The sequence below is a fragment of the Malania oleifera genome, chromosome 6 (genome assembly GCF_029873635.1).
Source record: "Malania oleifera isolate guangnan ecotype guangnan chromosome 6, ASM2987363v1, whole genome shotgun sequence".
In the NCBI taxonomy this organism is placed as follows: Eukaryota; Viridiplantae; Streptophyta; class Magnoliopsida; order Santalales; family Ximeniaceae; genus Malania; species Malania oleifera.
Window position 1 is genome coordinate 15,124,983 of NC_080422.1, and position 20,020 is coordinate 15,145,002.

Here is a 20,020-nt window from a genome sequence, read left to right on the forward strand (position 1 = left end):
ATGACATCAGCTAGCTATCCATCCCGGGTATTATTTCAATACTATCAGTTATAGCAAATGATTTTATAATAATTGAAATTCAGTATGGTTTAACATGATCATGATTATGTATGTTTTATTCAGTATTATATCACCAATTTTTATCCAGACTTGTGTTATGTATTGTGTATCTATTATAGTACGAATATACTTATACCGCACACAACTGATATTAGTTTATTTCCCTTACTGAGAGGTGTCTCACCCCAGCTTACAAAACATTTCAAGGAATCCAGATAGACAGGCTGACCAAGTTCCGCGTTAGTAGAGGCAATTCATACTACCCCGGTAGGAAGGTGAGTTACTGAGTTAGGGTCAGATGGTTTTTGGATTATGATTTTAGTTTTTTCTTTTTGGTCTTTTCGGGGATTGTATATTATATTTACAGAAATGTTATGGATTGTAGTAAAACTCTAGTACTATTTGTTATGGATGTAATTTTATATTTTCCGCTGCTTAGGTGTCCGCTGTGTATAACAGGTGCATCTCCGGCACCCACGGGTTCAGGTTGATATTACTATATTGGTATCAGGGTTATTATTAAGAACGATATTTATTTTTGTGAGGAAAAAAAATTTATGATAAAATAGGCAGGTCGTTACAAGTCTATTGCCTGATGAAAATGGGGTCATCAGGCGTCTGACTCCTCATGTGGCAGGCGCCTGATTCACGGTGGGTTGCTCCTTTAAAACTCAAAAAACTCTCATTTTAACTCCCATCAATCACCTGATATTGCTCCTTACCTCCCAAAAACACCTTCTCCTCCTTCAATCACCCTCCTTCCACCAAGATTTCCTCAAATCCCTCGAAATCAAATCAAACCCTAAACTCTCCACACGTTAGGGTTTCAGTTTTCATCAATACCAAATCATGCCACGAACCAAAACAACCGGGAACAAGGCCTCCTCCTCCTCCTCTCGATGTGTCAACAATGATGAAGTTGAGAAGTGGCTTACCACCCCTCAAGCCAAGACATTCTACCGAAATCAAATCCAATCGTCGGATCCAATCCTTGGTAAAGTACTTGATGTTTCATTTTTCAATTCTGATTTTCTTGAAGTTATTACACTTTTCGAAGATATTGGATGGCAGAAGTTCATCACATACCAAGAAAATGGACATTTTCCCAATTTGGTTAAGCTATTTTACGCAAATATGGAGAAACAAGAAGTTGGTTTTACCACTGACCTCTTAAAGCAAACCATAAGCATCACACCGTTATCACTTGGGAAACTTATCCGTGTCAAGCTGGGAAACTTTGAATGTAAACCCGTAGAAAAAAAGTGGATTATGGAGCAGGGGTTTACTCCACGGGACTTCCTACCACTTGTAATGACCGACATAACTATTTACTTTGGGCATCCCCCGCTTTACAAACAGTTGAACCTCCAAGCGTTGATTTTGCACAAACTCATCATTTACAACATCCCACCCCGCACCGGCTCACATGATCATGTTTCTTTCCTTGATTGTTTTGTCATGTGGTGCATTTTGAAAGGTAAGAAACTGGACCTACCAAGCCTTATCATAAAATGGATGATCATAAAGGAAGAAGCTCTCCGCATCATTCTTCCTTATGCTAAGATGTTGAATATGGTATTTGCTCATCATCACATCCTTACACCATCCTTCAACTTTGTTAAAAAGACCCATTATGAAATTTTTTCAGCCACTACTCTCAAGTTGATGGGCTATAAAAATTACACTCAAGGTTGGTTTCATAGAGGTCGTAGGCACCCGACACCTGAGCCTCCTCCTCAGCCTTCTGAGCAAGCTCCCTCCATTCCATAGGATGTCAATACTCCTTCTTGGTTCCTGTCATTCTATACTCATTATCTCAATTTTAGTGAAAAAATGCAATCTGGTCTAGATACTCTTCAGGGGAAGGTTCACTCTATGGAATCCCAATGTTCTTCCATTACTCAGCATTTGCACACAGTTGAGAAGAACTTGGCCAGCTCCTCAAAAGGTGCAGCACCTATGGATATCAGCTCTGCTCCTTATAGTGACGCTGCATATGAAGAAGATTCTGAGGAACAGGATGGTGATGATGAAGTATCTAAAGAAGAATCTGAACACACTACTAATGATAAAGATGATGGTTGATTTTTTGATCTGTTGTTGTTCTAAGATGTTCTTATCTTAGTTTTTGGATGTATTACACACTTGGTGCTATGCTTGCTTTTTGTATTGATACTTGGTACTTTTCCTTCTTGGCTTGTATCTCCAGCATTTTGATTAAACATGTAATGCTCTAGATGGCTATAATATTTTATATTACATTCTCTCATATTGACTATACTTGTTTAGTTTCTTTTTGATTGATGTCAAAAGGGGGAGAATGGTTGTGAGAGAAAAAGAGATATAATGCTAAGAAAGCAAAAAAGATATATGGTTATGTGATATAAGGCTAAAAATAAAAAGTAAATAAATTATTAACATGAATATTATTGATGGTATGATTAGACTACCTTGTTCGACAATTTGAATGAACTGACAAATCTATGTTTGAATACTGAAACTTTATTATATATGTGCTTATTTTAAGGGGAAGCCTTTTAAGGTATCCACTCTTTTTGCTCCGGATTTGTCATCATCAAAAAGGGGGAGATTGTTAGCCTAACAAGGCTTATGACTCTTATTTTGATAATAACAAATCAAGGTAATTTGATATGCTTTCAAGTTAATATCTTTCAGGAATCAAAAGTTAGATAGCTCAATGGAAATATGAAAATAAGAGGCTCAGGCTAAAAGAATATTAAAACTCAAAGATTGACATATTTTATGAAAGTTAGAAGGATTGAAGCTCAAAGTTTGTTTAAAACTCAAGAAAGGACTCAAAGCAAAAGAAAAGTATGAAGACTCCAAGAGTTGAAAGATTTAGATTCATTAAGAGAGTCTTGATGTAAGTACTTCAAGTAAGACTCGATATAGAATGGTTGAAGCTCTTTAGGACAAAATAAAATCTAAGAAACCATTTTCTTGAAGACCTTGAAATATGATTTATAAAATTATAAATTATGAAGGTCACAAATGAAAAGAGTTTTCAAAGTCAAAATTCTTTAAAATAAAAAATAATGTTTTTGCAAAGCCAGGTGACTACCCGTTTAATGTTTTTTTAAGAATTGGCAAATAGAAAGGTGTCAGGCGCCTACCAGGTACTTGATAGGTTACTGTCTGGTCATCCCAGGCGTCTGCCTGTGTTTTGATAGGTGACTGCCTATGTTCTGACTTTTGATTTTGAACTGAGACAGGCGCCTGCCATGTTATGTCAGGCAACTGCCACTCGAAGAATTTTTTTTTAATTACTAACAGGAAGATTTTTAAATTTGTTTCTAGGGCTCCAAATCTTTTACAAAGTTGACCAAACACTCCAAGTCAACTTGGGGAGTAAAGAAAACTCTATAAATAGCCGCCAAGACATGGATTTTTTCATTGACCTAGAAACATCTTCAGCAGCCTAAGACTCTCACATGCTTTCAACTCTCAAAGGCATTTTTGCCAACATCTTGCTACACATTCCATTGAGTTCTTGTTGATTCTCACACTGAAATTGTGCTTTCAAAGTCCGAACCTTTCAATCAAATGAAGATTAATTCGTTGATAAAATTTTATCGAGTTTCAACTACTTTATATTGAATTACTTTGAAGTATACAGTGTTGATTGGTAGACTAACCTACTCTATCTAAGAGTGTCTCTTGTACACAAGTTCTCTTCTCTTGTTTCTTGTCTTGTAGACGATTCAGAGCTATTGGATCGTTGTTACCAAGCGTAGGGTTTCATTTGGAGAGGTATCTCTGCCTATAAAAGAGGGAAGTGTAAAAGGTTTGTTCCACCCAGAAAGGAACAGGTATAGTGGAATCCTTAGGTGGTTTGCCTAAAGCGAGGACATAGGCTGGGGATAAGCCGAACCTCATAAAAACCTTCGTCTCTTTCTCTTTCCCTTACTCTTTTTTATATTTCAGAAAATATATTAACTATGTGAATGATTTGAATTTCCAAATCATAAGAACTACGTGTTTTGAATTTTAAATAAGGATAAGTTTAATTTGTTTTTTGGAACTTGTGGAAACCGAAAGGGAGTACGTTGGTTGATCAAAAATTTGCGGAAACCATAAGGGAATACATTGATTGGTCAACACCCCAAAACCTATTAACTGAAGGTTTATTTGAAATCTGAAATTTGAAAAGAGTGTGAATGTTATATTGTTTATCATATAGAAAGACCAAATTCATTCTTCATAGGGCTACATACAACCAAGTTGAGAATTGCCAAAGGAATTATATGGTATTTCTTGATTAAACACATTGTGGTTGTTTGATTGGTTGATTGAAGATTTTGTTTAACTTGTGTGGTTGTGGATTGAATAAAAAGACTTAAGTTTTTGTGTGATTTCTAAATCAATAAGAAGTCAAGAATTCATTGAAAGAATTAAAAGAGGTTAAGAATTTTAAAAAATTAAAATTAAAAAAATATTTTAATAACTCAATTCATCCCCCCTCTTGGAACTATACCTTGGTTTTCAGAAGATATATATTTTTTAAAATTAATGATTTAAATATTTTTTTTTTTAATCCTTAATAGGCTACGTATCACCCATCGAATGGTGAAACGTAGCACATTTTCGGCAACATATGGTGAGTGATGCCACCGTGTGGCGTGGCACGATCTAGGGTGTCCAATTTGCAGCAATCCAGGCGCATAGGTTGTGATCAATGGCATAGTGCCACATGTCAAGTGATGTCAATATGACGTCACCCGGCCACATATCATTTTCATTTGAAAAAAAAAAAGGGGAGAAAAATGGAAGCATCCTAATATCCATGGTGTGCCACGTGCCACCTCTAGATGGGTGACATATGGCAGGCCTAAAGCAATTTTTGCCTGTTTTCTTTCCTCTAAACTAGGTCAACTCGATTTGACCTTGGTCAACTCAAGTCCTCCCCATTGACCTAGTCAAATCAATTGACCTAGTTCAACCGTCCAAACCGCTCTCCCTTTTCTAAAATATTTTTAATTCATTAAAAATAAAAAAAAATGAAAAAATTATATTAAAAAATTAGGAAAAAAAATTTGTGATCTTTTTTACTTAGAAAAATCGAAAAAATGAAAATTTAAAATTCACAAAAATAAATAAAATTTGGAAATTTTTCTTTAATATCTTTGAGAATTGCAAAAAAAAAATAGATAAATAGATAAAAATTCTATAAAAATCTTTGGACCCTTTATGCTTAATTTTAGTCATTATCTAGTGGTTTTTTTTCTTGTATGGCTTGTTTATTGCATGATTTTACATGTCGCTTGACTATGTGCTTGTCTCTTTCTTTTATAAATGTGTGTGTCCGCATGTTTGTGTGTGTGTGTGTGTGTGTGCAAACCCCCATGAGAAGGAATATATATGGGTAATTCCTGATTATCACTTGGGCAAGGATTCTAATAGAATGACTTCGGGACTTGCTTGGTAGTGATTTTATTATACTCCTTGATTTAGGTGCACACTTTTCTTACGTACTATACAGGTGCATTTTATTGTTGACCTTATAGGTCATATCCCGTTTTGATTATGACAAATACTTTGATATTTAATGATTGATGAGTTTGTGTGCAGGATAAATTAGAAGTATCATATGGTGCACACACATGGACTTGAAGAAGATAAAGACTCAGAACATTTATTACATGCATAATAGGGTAAATAAGCTCAAAAGATTATTGAATGACCTTAGGGATCATCTTCGGTCGACCGACGCCAGATTTTTGGGGTTAACTCACAAAAACCTTAAATTGTCTTTAAGAGCCTAAATATTGCATAAAAATGTTCTACATATTCTTGAAAATAAATATCATATAATTAGGGACAATTTAATAAAGGAAAAAAGATCGAAATGCCCAAGGATGGCATGTTCGATCGACCGAACTCAGTTACACTGCAATCTTCAGTCGACCGAACCCCCACTGGGTCAACAAGTTGACCCTTCGGTTGACCGACCAGAAATATATAGGCAACGCCCTGGTCAACCGAATCCCCACGTGGGAAATTCCAACCGCTTGGTTGACTGAACCCTTAAGTTCAAAATATCTCAGTCAACCAAAGTTCGACTAGTTCGGTCAATCGAACTCACTTCGGTCAACCGAACCACAGAGGTTCTGGAATCGCCTTATGAATGGCCGACCGAACATAAAGTTCAAATTTTCCCTGGTCGACCAAACTTGGCACTATGGTCAACCGAACCATGAAATTGGTCGATTGATCCTCTCGAGTTGTCAAAATTTATCGAGATTAAACACGCTATTATTTTTATTAACCTCATTTAAACTTTTGCAAAAATAACTCATATGTCCCAAACGGTTATAATTTTGGGGAAGTCTATATATACCCCCTCATTTGCAACAATTAGTGTGAGATTAGAAAACATAATTAGCAAATACCCTTTAAATTTCAAAAAACCTATTTCTCATACTCAAGCTTCATACTCTCATTCTTACTCATCCATATTGCAAATACCACTTAGTAAGAGTGCTCTTGTATTCATCTCACCAAGTTTAAACTCTCACTTACTCATTTTTTATTGAGGTTAATTTTTTTTTTGAGAGTAAGCTTCTAGTTTTTCTAGGGGGCTTCGTAAATAAACCTTACGTAGGAAAACTTCTTAGAGCTTCTGATTTTTGCATATTCATTGCAATACTCAAGAGTTCATATTGCATTTTGTTTGTGAAATACTATTTGACAAACCGATTTCAAATATCTTGTGTGGTTTATTTTGAGAAAAATATTTTTTGAATGTATTTGAAGTGTGCTTAAAAATAAATACTATTTTACAAACCAATTTCAAATATCTCTTGTGATTTATTTTGAGAAAAATATTTGTTGAGAACATTTGAAGTGTGCTTGAGATCTTTGTTGCTGCATTGTGATTGATACTGTTATTTTGACATAAAGATCTTTTCACATGCACTCTCACGAACTGATTGTCATATTTGCATTAATCTTTGAGAGTAGACATTAAGACTACACTAAGCTTATCATATCTTATCATTTGGTAGTGTGTTGATTATATTGGTACATATCTGCTTATGTAAGAAGCATTTTTTTGTATGCAAAATTTCATAGTTGTTGTATTCCAGGCATGGGCCTAAAGAGGGAGACTAGCTTATCATATCTTATCATTTGGTAGTGTGTTGATTATATTGGTACATATCTGCTTGTGTAAGAAGCATTTTTTTGTATGCAAAATTTCATATTTGTTGTATTCTAGGCATGGGCCTAAAGAGGGAGACTAACCCTGTTGAATAGTCCCATATTGGCTTTAATCCAGTTAGAAAAGTTAAGTGCACCATCCTGTTAAGGTGTGTTTAGGTTGAGGTCAGCCCCACTAATTGATCTGGTTGTAAACGGTGCCGCTCCACCCGTGAAGTGAGCTTATAGTGGAATCTTTATGCTGGTGAGCCAAGGCAGGGACATAGGCATAGTTGGCCGAACCCCGATAACATATCGTGTGTGCACTATTTATATTTTCACAATTTATATTACCGCACGTGTATATTTTATTTATGATTGCATTGATTGGCCCTAGGTTATGTATTACTGTTGTTAGACTAGTTGACATAGGAATAACTTTTTAAATCTCCAATTCACACTCCCCCTCTTGGGATTGCACCAAAGCTAACATATAAGTGTCTCATAATTTACATGCTTTAAATAATGACTTTATCTCTTGATTGCATACATTAGGGTATTGAAATGAATCTTCATAATGAACTTTCCTTTAAACTTAGTGTTATATATTCGCATGCCCTCGGAAAGTCAGAGTTAAAGGGGGTTTTGTATTTCATAAGATCTCCTAATATTTAAATTTAGGTAAAGAAAACCCTTAATTTGGAATAAACCAAATAAGCAACTAATCCTCATAGGGATCATTGGGGGTTGTATCTTCGCACGCCTTTGGGATCCCGAGGTGAGGGATCTTTTGTCTTTTGTAGGACTACCTAATGTATAATAGCCAAGTAATTGAATAAAAAAGAAGAGTCTGAGTCTTAATTGATTAATTTCAAATGTAAGGCTAATCTGGTACCGTCCATCATATGGGTGCAAAAGGGGTGCTAATACCTTCCTTATACCTTCCTTTTACATAATTGTACTCTAGAATCCGACTTAGTAAAGCTGACTATTGACTACCAATTTCCTTGGACCTAGAAATGGCTTCGAGACCAACAAGCTAGTAGTATATTAATTGTATTCTTGAATCTGACTTAGTAAAGAAGACTATTGACTATTTGTTTCCTTGGACCTAAAAATAGTTTCGAGACCAACAAACTAGTAGTATATTAAATTGGTGTTCTAACCTCACCTAGAGTTAAAGATAGGTTAGTGGTGACTTTATTGGCTTATATTTTGTCTCATTTATCACTGTATGCAATACCCTCCTTCTCATATGATCTCAAGTTCACCATTCAGTCAAAATGATTCAAAGATTCAATCCCCTTATTTGGGGAGTTGATCCTCCAAGAAATTGCAACTAATTGTATCGGTATAAATACATCAACTTAAGCTCCAAAGTGTATTGCTCACTACTTCCCAAACAATATCCCAATTATATAACCTTAGATTGAAATTCCAAAAAGAATTACCCTACAAGAAATTCAACACCCCACACACGATATTAGCGATCTCTCCAAACATTTATATAAATTAATTTTTAAAAATAATTATCTATTATTTTGATCAGATGTATCAAGAAAAGTGCCACAATTTGGTGTTCAAAGGGATCCAATGCCAAATTGAATTTTATGTGTGTATGTCTGTATATACACACACACACATCGAAAAGAGTTTAAATTTTTTTTCAAAATGATGTCAAATAATAATTAACCTTAAATATTGTAATGACAATTATAAGCATTCAAATAAAATTAAAAGGAATATAAAATTAGGAAAAATAAGAATATTTTAAAATTATAAAATCGCACTTAATAATAACTTTATCAATGTAATGAGAATTAAGTCTAAGGCTCATCAATAAAATTAAAATCCATGAAGGGCACTTACTAAATGAATTGTTGAATCCAGAAATTAGAAAAAAAAAAATATACATAAGTTTCTCTTCATGCATGAATTTTATCCTTTAAAACTCCAACTTTATACTTTGAATTTATGATTTTTTATTTTTTATTTTTGGATTACATAGGAACTTCAGCCACCAACGAGCCCTTCAGGACCCCTGATGCAATACCAAATCTACGGATCAGCGTCCTCCACCCCCAAGTCTCGCTGATCAGGGCAATGTCCGGAATATGGACACGGCTTCCATGCATCAGTTGGACGTTCGGCCAACCCGTCCCTCATGACACATCTCCATTACCATCCACAATCTCCGCTGACTCACAGAGAACTCTCACCATTCAAGGTCCCTACTGGCTCATAGAGCGAACTCTCACCATCCACGGTTTCCTCTGGCTCATAGAATAAACTCTCACCATCCACAAGTACCGCTGGTTCTGTGAGTATATCTACCTAAAATTGAACCCCTGATGCTCCTTCTTACATGTTGATATCTTTCCACCGCACCACACCCGTGGGGGAATTTGTGATATTTTCATTCTATTATTTATTGTTGTCCATTGCCTATCAGTGTGTTTGATTCTTTCAAGCAAAATTTTTATTAGTCACGGTTTTAATGAGACATTAGTAGTACCCTACCTTTTTCCTTTCTTTTTTTATTTTTGAATTTATAGATACTTGTAAATTTCTATACGTCATTTTAATTTTGTAAAACATTCCATTCAAATAAAATAAAATAATAATTTTACAAAATTCTATTCATCTAAAAAAAACTTACAAATAAATTTTTTAGTAATTTTACAACTATACAAACGTAACTGCATCTGCATTCAAGAGTTATAGATGTATTGTTTACAAAAAAACAACATAAAAAGGAGAGTAAGAAGGAGAGGAACTGAGGGAGAGCAACTGGGAGGGATAGGAAGAGCACGAGGGCAATGGACACGATCAATCAAGGCAAGCATATTAATAAAGCTTCCAAAGTTACTATTAATAAAAGATATTTGAGTATTAGTGGCACAAACGCATCAATCAATAATGAGAAAACATTAGGTCGTCTAGGAGGACCAGTGTGGTCCTCCTATTAAGCTTTCTTATCTAATAAAAATACTACAAATAGTGGATACCATCATATTATACGCCAGTCCTATCACGTGAAATCCACTATTTGGAGTGTTTTCATTGATTTATAGGACTTGATAGGAGGACCACATTAGTCCTCTCGCAAAACCTAATTTTTTTTCCATCAATAATACTCAAAACTTAATATTAAATAGTTATTTATTAGCGATGGTAGATCAAATGTGACTAATTATTGTTTTTGTAACCTTTTTTTAATCACCACTAATAAAAAATGTTTATGGATTCTTAATTACAAGTGCATTTTGGTTACTAATACTCAACAAATCAACATTGATGCCTTTAAATCATGACAAATAAGTTAATATTTTGCTTATTTTGTGGCAAAACTACAATAAGACACTATTAGCTGAAAAGAAAAATCATTACCAAAATATTGGCACCATTATTCACATGCAATTGGAAACAAATAGAGTTGTTGTAACGCCCCGACCCCCTAAGTGGTCCCGGAGTGCTACTAATCTATTCATTTACCTAATAATCCACATTCTAATATCATTTATGCATCGGGAAACATAACTAAAATCTTTCAACAAATATAACACCAGAGTTTTCTACATCCATCTACATTCTAACATATATCATACATCCACCTGTATTCACATCAATACATATCTCCAAAATATAACCTACACTTTCAGTATCCACAAACACCAGTATGTTTCACAACCATCCATTACTCAGAAGACTTAAAACATAAACCATAAAATATTTACATTCCAAAATATTATCAAAATTATACTCTTTTCCTCAAAAGTACTATAACAGCTCGAGCTCTCTAAGCTCGATCTCGTGGAGGTCCTGAAAAAGTTAAGTTCATATTCGGGTGAGACACATCTCAGTAAAGGAAGAAACAATATATTAAAACAATGTATGGCCAACATAAGATTTGTATATAACATATTATTCATCATTTGCAAATCATTAAGATCATTCCTAAAATCATTTTTTGATCCTATTCAAACACATGCAAGATATTTTACCCACGAGATTACCTAAGGATAGGGGTGATTACCCGCCCATACAAGTACACCCCTTTGCTCTGATACATTAAGCAACCCAAAGGTCACAGTTAAAGTATATCAAGGCACTCACCTTACTCAGTAAGCCCTCAAGTGATAAATTAATCTCGTACTCACTCAGTTCATACAAAAATTTACCGGTGAAGGCTCCTAAGAATAGGAAAATCTATTCGCTCATTCAAGTAGTTTCCCTCTGCTCTAACACGTTATGCAGCCTACTGCTACACCTGATACAATCAGGGCACTCGCCTTTCTCAGCAAGCCCTCAGTCGAAGAGTTTGTTTGCCCAAACGTAACATATTCTACTAGCATAAATACTGCTAATACCATAATACATAATTTTGTTTGTCATTATTCTGTATTTCTCAACTATTCATGTTTTCATCTTTTACTTTTCATTTCATTTCACTTTACGTGGTTCTTTCCTATTTTACATTGTTCACATTTCACATTTCATTTTCGTTTCATTCATTTCCATTTTCATTTCATTTCATTTCATACCCAACATCTTTCAGCTGTTTTACCCAATATCTTTCAGCTGTTTTACCCAACATTTTTCAGCTGTTATACATTTACCTAACATCTTTCAACTGTTTTACTCAACATTTTTCACCTGTTTTACCCAGCATCTTTCAGTTGTTTTACCCAACATCTTTCAACTGTTTTACTCAACATATTTTAGCTGTTTACATGGTTGCATTAACACACACATGCAACATAGTTCATATCATATTTCATTCTCAATGTATTACTTACTTAACCTGCATCTCACACATTTAACATATATTTGCACAGGATTTATATTTACTCATGCCACACAATTTAATAATAAAATTCATACACTGCCTGTAAAATAAGTCAACTAACATTTAATGTTTATATACTAAAAATATCTTTCATTTCTTACATAATTATCCTGAAAATATTTTCTTCTTTCATCAGTTTATTTTCGTATATATGTATCTAATAAACAGTTCTAAACTCATGAAAACATAATTTAAATGGTTGACATTTTAATCCATACTGAGACATATACGTGTATATGTAACACAATTTATTTCCCATTAAATTTATAAAAATTCTGATTTAATATATATTTTTCCCCTTACCTAGTTTCTTGAACTATGCCAACAGGGACCCCGAAAAATACCTATGGCGCTCACCCGAACTCTGAATCAAAAATCCTAATTTCATTAAATCAATCCTAAATAAAATAATATTTTAATATTTCCTAGGGTCATAAATTCCAAATAAATAATTATACCCTCAAATATATTCAATTTACCTAATTTCTCAAATCTTACTCTCGCTTTCCAGTGGGGTTTAGAAAACTCCAATTGGAAATTTACTCCAAGCAAAACGACGACGATCTGGACTAGGACATCGTGGCGGTGCCCGATCGTCGATTTAATGGCAGATTTAAAGCAAAATTGAGAAATTAGGAAAAAAATTGTCTTAACCTAGGAATAGTGCCTAAGCCGCTTCCACGACAAATCCGCTCCAGTAAAAATGTCGGCAACGGAACTAAGAATCCAACGGCATCTTCCATTTCCCGATCCGCTACAAATCCGTCAAGAAATTAAAAAAAAAAAAGAGAAAAACGAAGACGGAGGTGTTGGCCGCAAGAAGAATTCTCAGGAGGGGAGGCGTGAGTCTTTAGAATACCTCCTGAAGGTTTATCCTTCAGGAGGTTTACTTATATATATAATATTTATATTATATTATATTATTTAATTAATAATAACAAATATTTAATTAATTAAATTAATTAATTAATTAATTTTTTAGATTTAAATTTAAATTTTTTTATTTTTTTATTTTTTTTGGATCACTACAGTTGTAATTGTATGAAAAATTAGAATAGAATATAAAACTCTCTCCACAAGCAAATTGTACAAAAATTTTTATTTTTTCACATTTATTTTATATAAATATTGTAAAACTAAAAAAGTATCTTTTTTTTTTTGTCATATTGGGAAAACTAAAATGGAAAACGAGAAATGATTTTCACAACTGAATGACACTAAGCTTCCCTCATATTTGGCCTGAGAAGGGATGAAAATATCTCCAAAATCAAATGTCACGAGAAATGCAAAAATCTTAAAATTTTAAGTAAAGTTCACGTCTTTTTTACTAGAGGAGGTTTATAGAGTTTTTAACATGTTTAAGGAGGCTCATGTTATTTTTGCAAGTTTCATTTCAAGGAAAGTTTAAACTTTTTTGTCAAATTTCATGGAAGATTTATGAAATTTTTAAAATTTTTAAAAATATCTATATTATTTTACCAAATCTCCAAAGAGATAACCATGAGTTTGGATAAAATTTGGATTTGAGTTTATATTTGATTTGAAAAATATATAATATAAAAATGAGTAAAATTTAAAAACACCCCCTCAGTTTCCTAAAAATAACATTCCACCCCTAGTATTTTCATAAACTACCAAAGAACCCTTGAGGTTTAATATTATTGACAAAATGAATTTTCTATTAGTTGACCACTAGTCAACCGTCATGTGTATATGAAAAAAAAAAAAATTTAAATGCAAGAAAGTGATATTTTGAAAAAGACACTTATTTAATAAATTAAATGGAAAAAATTGGTCAACATAATGTCTAGGAAACTAACTAAATAACTCGAAGAACTAGTTGATTCTCAAATTAACTTGTCCATCTGCTCCTATCACTTTAGAACATTATTATTTTAAATTTTTTAAAACATATATATAATAAAAATTATTAATAAATCATAAAAATACCTAGTAATTATATATAATACTACAAATCATTTATTGGATGTAATTTCCATAAAAACTTAATGACTTAACACATCACGAAATAAATAAAACATAGTTTAATTTTTTTAAACTCAAGAGTTTATCAAATATAGTGTTAAAAAATAAAATTTTAAAATTTATTATTTATAAATTAAAAGTATAAAATGAGATATTAATTCTTCTGCGTGTAAAATATAAATGCTAAATGGATAAAAAGAGTTCAAATTTATACTAATTGGTTGACTATTGTTTGAGACCATTTACTTGACTTTTTTTTATTTTATTCAAGATTTTATATTATTAAATATGATATTCAATCAAACCCAAAAACCAAGTCACACTTCGACCAACCATTTGATTCGAATCAATTTTTTAAAACTATATTTTATTTGTTAAAGATGCATTTAGTCATTTTATTTTCATAAAATGTATATGGCAAATATTTTTATGATATAATTATTTAAATATTTTTTATGAATTATTTTTATTATTTATTTATTTTTCATAATCTTTAATTTTTTTAAATAATAGTTTAATTATGTTGTCATACTTATATCAACTGATTAATCCGACTTATTTGTTAGGTATTCAATTCATTTATAAGTTTAATTTTAAGAATATATTGTAATTAATTGATTAATTTTTCCAACTTAATTTATTAAATTAATGTCATTTTCATAATTTATTTTATCAGAATTGAATGGAAGGGTAAAATTGTTATTTTTTAGGTTTATTTTTTTATTAAATTTAACAGTGGACTAATAGTCAACTAACGGAAGGTTCATTTTGTCAATAAAATTAATTTTCAGGAGATTTTGTGATAGTTTTCAAAAACTCAAGAGGTGGAGTGTCATTTTTTTGAAAAGTAAGGGAGTGTTGTTGGATTTTACCCTATTAAAATTATATTAAAATTTATATAAATCTACTTAAATTTAAATTTAAGATTCGAAAATTATACTCCCAAATATAGGGTTAGTGCCCTTGGTGACAGCACAAGGCTAAAACCAATGTTTTAAAAGCTGGACCTGACCTACCGGTTGAACCCGGTCCGACCGGATCTGGACACATGTCCGGTCCAAGTGAAGGGAAAAAACCAAAAATGAGCCAAAACGGCCGAATCAGCCCGAACCAAATGCAAACCAGGTTTGATGCCGGGTCAACCCGGTTTTATTATTCCATTTTTTTTAAAACAATAAATATGAAAAATATAAATTGAATAATGGAATCTGAAAGCTGGATTCTAGAAACCCTAAGCCCGCAGCTCTCCTCCCCGCTGGGTTGCCGCAATCATCTGGTATTGCTTGCCATGGGAACTTATTGAATAGTTTCACTAATGAATGGTAAAAGATACCAATGACTTTGTACTGTGAGCCTTTTTAGTTGGAAAGGCAAAGGCATTTCCAAGTTCATCCTCTGCAGCTCGTGATTTTGCTGTGAACCTGATCTGATGAATTGTGATTCACAACTTTTCTTTTCTTTTCTTTTCTTTTTTTCGATAATCACTGGGTGTCATGGAGTTACGCACAAACTAATCTCACGCCTACGCTAGTCATGTCCTCGATCAACATGTAGGAGGTAAATCGCGGATGTGCACTGCAGGCGAAAGTTTGAACCCTAAACTTTATTTTTGTCCAAGGCCTCTAATGCAAGTTTTTACTAGCTAAGCTTATGTCTAGGGCGATTCACACCTATTTTTAGTTTAGGGATTGGTTCAGTAAGGTATTAAATATGAATTTATAATTTTAAGGACTGAACCCTTTAACATTTTTAGTACTAAACTTTGAATTTGATGATAAAGTTGAAGAGTATAGGCTTTATTTTCGCATTCTTATATTGTAATATAGTAATATATGTTTGAGTTTGAATTTTATTTTGATTGATATTTTAAAGATGAAAATTAGTACTTAATATGATCTCGCTTGAATTTGAGATGTTAAGTACATAAGATAAAATTCTTTGATAAATTTTATTTTTTATTATTTTTATTTATAAATTTATATATACCTATACCTATATATATATATATATATATATATTATGATATAAGTCACCGGTTCGACCAGCGGTCCGACGGACCCGGTCACCGGTCCAGCTTTCGAAAAATTGGCTGAAACCAACGCAAGGCTGCCGTTATAATCCCTAGACAAGTGGGGCCATAACTTCCGGCCCAACCGACCGATTTGAAGCATAGCCTGTCTCCTACGGGCCCATATGGTCCGTCCAAGCCCAGTCTGAGATCCGGATGGGCCAACCACCCTATGGGCCTTGACCTGGGCCATTGCTCCCCTCTCTCTCCGCACTCGGCGTACGGTAGCACTGCTCCCCATTTATGCTCAGCGACCCTCGCTTCAATCCCCGGAGTGCGTTCTCTCTCAGCAAACTCACTCCTTTCTTCTGTCCGACGCCATAGCTGTGAAAGATCCGCTAAAGGCCCGTGAATTTAGGGTTTTTCCATCTAGGTATGTACTATGGTTTCAATGATTTTGTTCTTGAGTTCGCTTCAATTCTATGTGAAAGTGAGAAATTAGTGCTGCTTATGCTTCTGCTTTGATTTGAGCTTACATGTGTCTGAGTTTTGACTATGTAGAAGTTGGTGAATTTGTACTCATTGAAGTGGCAAAAACGAGATCTTTTGAGACAGGATTGGTTTGCTTTATTTTTTTCTTGGAAGTTTGATTGTTAATTTGTGAGAGAGAGAAGGGATTGAGTGATTTGGACCAATATATTAGTGTTTCTGGAGTTATTTGATTGTAAATTTGTAAGAGAGAGAACGGGTTGAGTGATTTGGTCCAATAAATTAGTGTTTCTGGAGTTATGTGTTCTTGAGGCATTCGTATTAGTTTTGGTTTTTTAAGAAATTCGGTGCTGCCCTAAAAAAGAAATTTTGTTTTGACGGTAGAAATAATAGGTCTACTGATAAATGGAGGGTCATGGATTTTGTTAATTTTGGAATTATATTTTGGGAAGAAAGAGAACTTGTTGATTATTGAGGTAGAAAATTAGGCTTTTTGAATCAGTGAATTATGGGTTTTGTTGCTTTTGAGGACTGATTCTTTGAGAAAAGAGACCTGGTGATTTGGAGCTTGAATTTGAATTTTCAGGAACAGTTTTGTTTGTGTTTCGAGTTTTTTAAGTGTGATTGAATGGATGATACTGAGGATGATGCGAGGTATCCACCCAACCCCTATGGTGTGAATAACCAGCAGGGGTATGGTTCTACACAGCGACCGAAGCTTCCTGTCCGTAACATTCCATATTCTCAGCCAATTGGCAATCAGTATGTTGATGATGATGATGATGATGATGATGGTGGAGATGGTGATGATGATGATGAAGAGGAAGTTGATGAAGAAGAAGATGATGACAACATTGAAAATGACAATGTTCAGCCAATGGGCAAAAACAAGGATGAAGATGAGGATGACGATGATGACAACGATGATGATGAGGATGAAGATGATGAGGGAAAAAATTATTATAGGAAAACTGATAATGTAGATTTAGAAAGACATCCAAAGAAGCGGAAGCTGAAGAATTTGATTTCGAGCTATGAATTTGCTCCTCGTGTTGCAGCATCCTCTGTTGCAGCTGCTTCAGCCCCGAAGCCATCTTTTGGTGGACGGAATTCGCTTACAGACTGGACTGAACACGAGACATTTGTGTTACTTGATGCTTGGGGTGACAAGTTTCTTCAACTTGGGAGGAAGAGCCTTCGGTCAGAGGAGTGGCAGGAAGTAGCAGAGAAGGTATCACAAGAGTCAAAAATTGAGAGGACGGACACACAGTGTCGGAATCGTTTGGATACTTTGAAGAAGAAGTACAAAAAGGAGAAGATGAAGTTGGCAGAGACTGGTGGAGGTGCTAGCAAATGGGTTTATTTTAAAAAGATGGATATGTTGATGTCTTCATCATCAAGACAAGCTGGACTCTCATGTGGATTGGACTCCGGGGAGTACGTGTTCATGAATCCAAAAGTTTATTTGAACCGTGCAAATGTGTTGGATGAGATGAGGGATAGCCCCGGTAATTCAGAATCAACAACCGATGAGGAGGATGATTCAGATGGACTTCCACCAAAGAGGCCTAGGTCTAGAAGGAAGAGCGACGAGGGGTCGTCCTTTAGATTGCTTGCTGATTCTATTCAGAAGTTCAGCGAGATATATGAGAAGATCGAGAATAGTAAGAGGCAGCAGATGGTAGAACTGGAAAAGATGAGGATGGATTTTCATAGGGACTTGGAGCTGCAAAAGAGACAGATTCTTGAGAGGGCACGGACTGAGATTGCGAAAATACGTCAAGGTGATGAGGAGAATGATGTCTCAGCTGAGAACATCAGTGGATGATACATGGATTTCCTAGACCTGATTGTATGCTTTTGCTGTTATTTGCAATTGGCCGCTTGCTGTTGTTGTATAATAGCTACATCCTGTTGTACCCCCTTGGTCTTTCTGTTTATTTCTTTTTCACCTTATTGCGAGGCAATAAAACAGCAGATGATGTATCTTGAGTTGCTAGCCATAATTGAAGAAATAACAGAACATACTATTAGCAGCCGTTTGTCACTCTTCCTTCTGTTAAATGTATTTCTGTTTGCTACTTTGTGTTCTGCAAAATGCTTGAACTTTGTTTAAATTGACACTTATTGTACTCCTATCGACTGTTGGCCCTGTTCATTAAATGGGATGGGGCCTTTTTACTGGCATGCTTATCCGTGGGCATGACTGCATCAGCATTTACTGTTCTCTTCTTGTTTGGATTTGAAATCTAGTGGCAAGATTTCCCTTCCTAGAGTGTAGTTGCATTGTATCATTGGAATTTAGTTTCTTTTCTTGGCCAATATTACTGTTTAACACTTCTAATGAGTATTTTAGTAGTTTTCATTTATTCAGAAACGCCTCCCTCTGTGTAGTAATATTTATTTTTATTAAATAACTTTTATTTACTAGTAATATTTAGGACAAAAGATGTTAATCTCTCCTAAAATTTGACCAAAACAATGAACTTTCCTAAGGTTTCAAAGAAGTAAGGAATCTCCCTTTTGACGTTTTTAGAATTTCATATATCTTTTCTGAAATTTGTCAAAAACAACACTAACCTTCCCTTATATTTTACAAAAAGACAGTTTTGAAAAGTACAGATGTTAAAAATTAAATGTTAGGGGTGATTCTTAAATTTTTTGTAAATTCAAGAAAGGTCAATATCATCTTGCTAAATTTCAAGGAATGCCTTTATCTTTTGTCCTAATATAGTTTCCTCTGACATGTATCTTTTGAAAAGAAACTTGATTGAGGAAAAGGACACAATTAAAATTTGTTGTGTAAAATATATATATATATATATATATATATATATGTGTGTGTGTGTGTGTGTGTGTGTGTGTTGTAAAAAAAGACAAACAATATGTTTTTTTTCCCTTCAAAATGTAAGTAATGCATCCATAATTTTGTAATATTTTAGGTAAGAAATGTTAAGAAAGCAATTGATTTTTTTCTCTAAATAATAGTAATTTAAACTTTTGAAAGTTTAAATCCATGTCTATCTAACTTATTTTAAATCCATGTCTATCTAACTTATTATATTTGGCCAGATGAGGATGATTTAGTCATGCCCATTCTATTGAAGTTCTCGTGTCAAATGCTTTCATCTGCCAACTTGTCTTCTCGTTGGGAGTCTTCTTGTGGCTTCGTCATCTGTCATATGCTTTGGTTGCAAGTCTCGGTGCTTCTTGCTTAGTATTTGACCATCTCCATCATGGCTGCCAAATTCAGGGATACCCCCTTCTACATGATTTGAATTTAAACATGTGCCAACTTAATAGCATGTTGTATAAAAAATGTAATCCATACTTTCAAACATTGCCATATTGAATTTTTTTATGAACTCAGGTTTTGGATTTGGGAAAATGTATTATAAAATTTCATCCAAATCCTAATAAAAGACTTGAAACCATGCTTTTTTAAATACTGGCTTAGACTCTTGAAAGCA

General features: G+C 33.9%; 1 protein-coding gene across 1 annotated transcript; it reads left to right on the forward strand.

Moving 5' to 3' along the window:
* The first annotated feature begins 16,268 nt into the window (after positions 1–16,268).
* On the forward strand, positions 16,269–18,586 carry LOC131158301 (trihelix transcription factor ASIL2-like). The gene is made up of 2 exons (XM_058113068.1): positions 16,269–16,494; positions 17,137–18,586. The coding sequence occupies exon 2, from the start codon at positions 17,179–17,181 to the stop codon at positions 18,376–18,378; it is 1,200 nt and encodes a 399-aa protein (XP_057969051.1). The 5' UTR covers positions 16,269–16,494; positions 17,137–17,178; the 3' UTR covers positions 18,379–18,586.
* Positions 18,587–20,020: the final 1,434 nt, after the last annotated feature.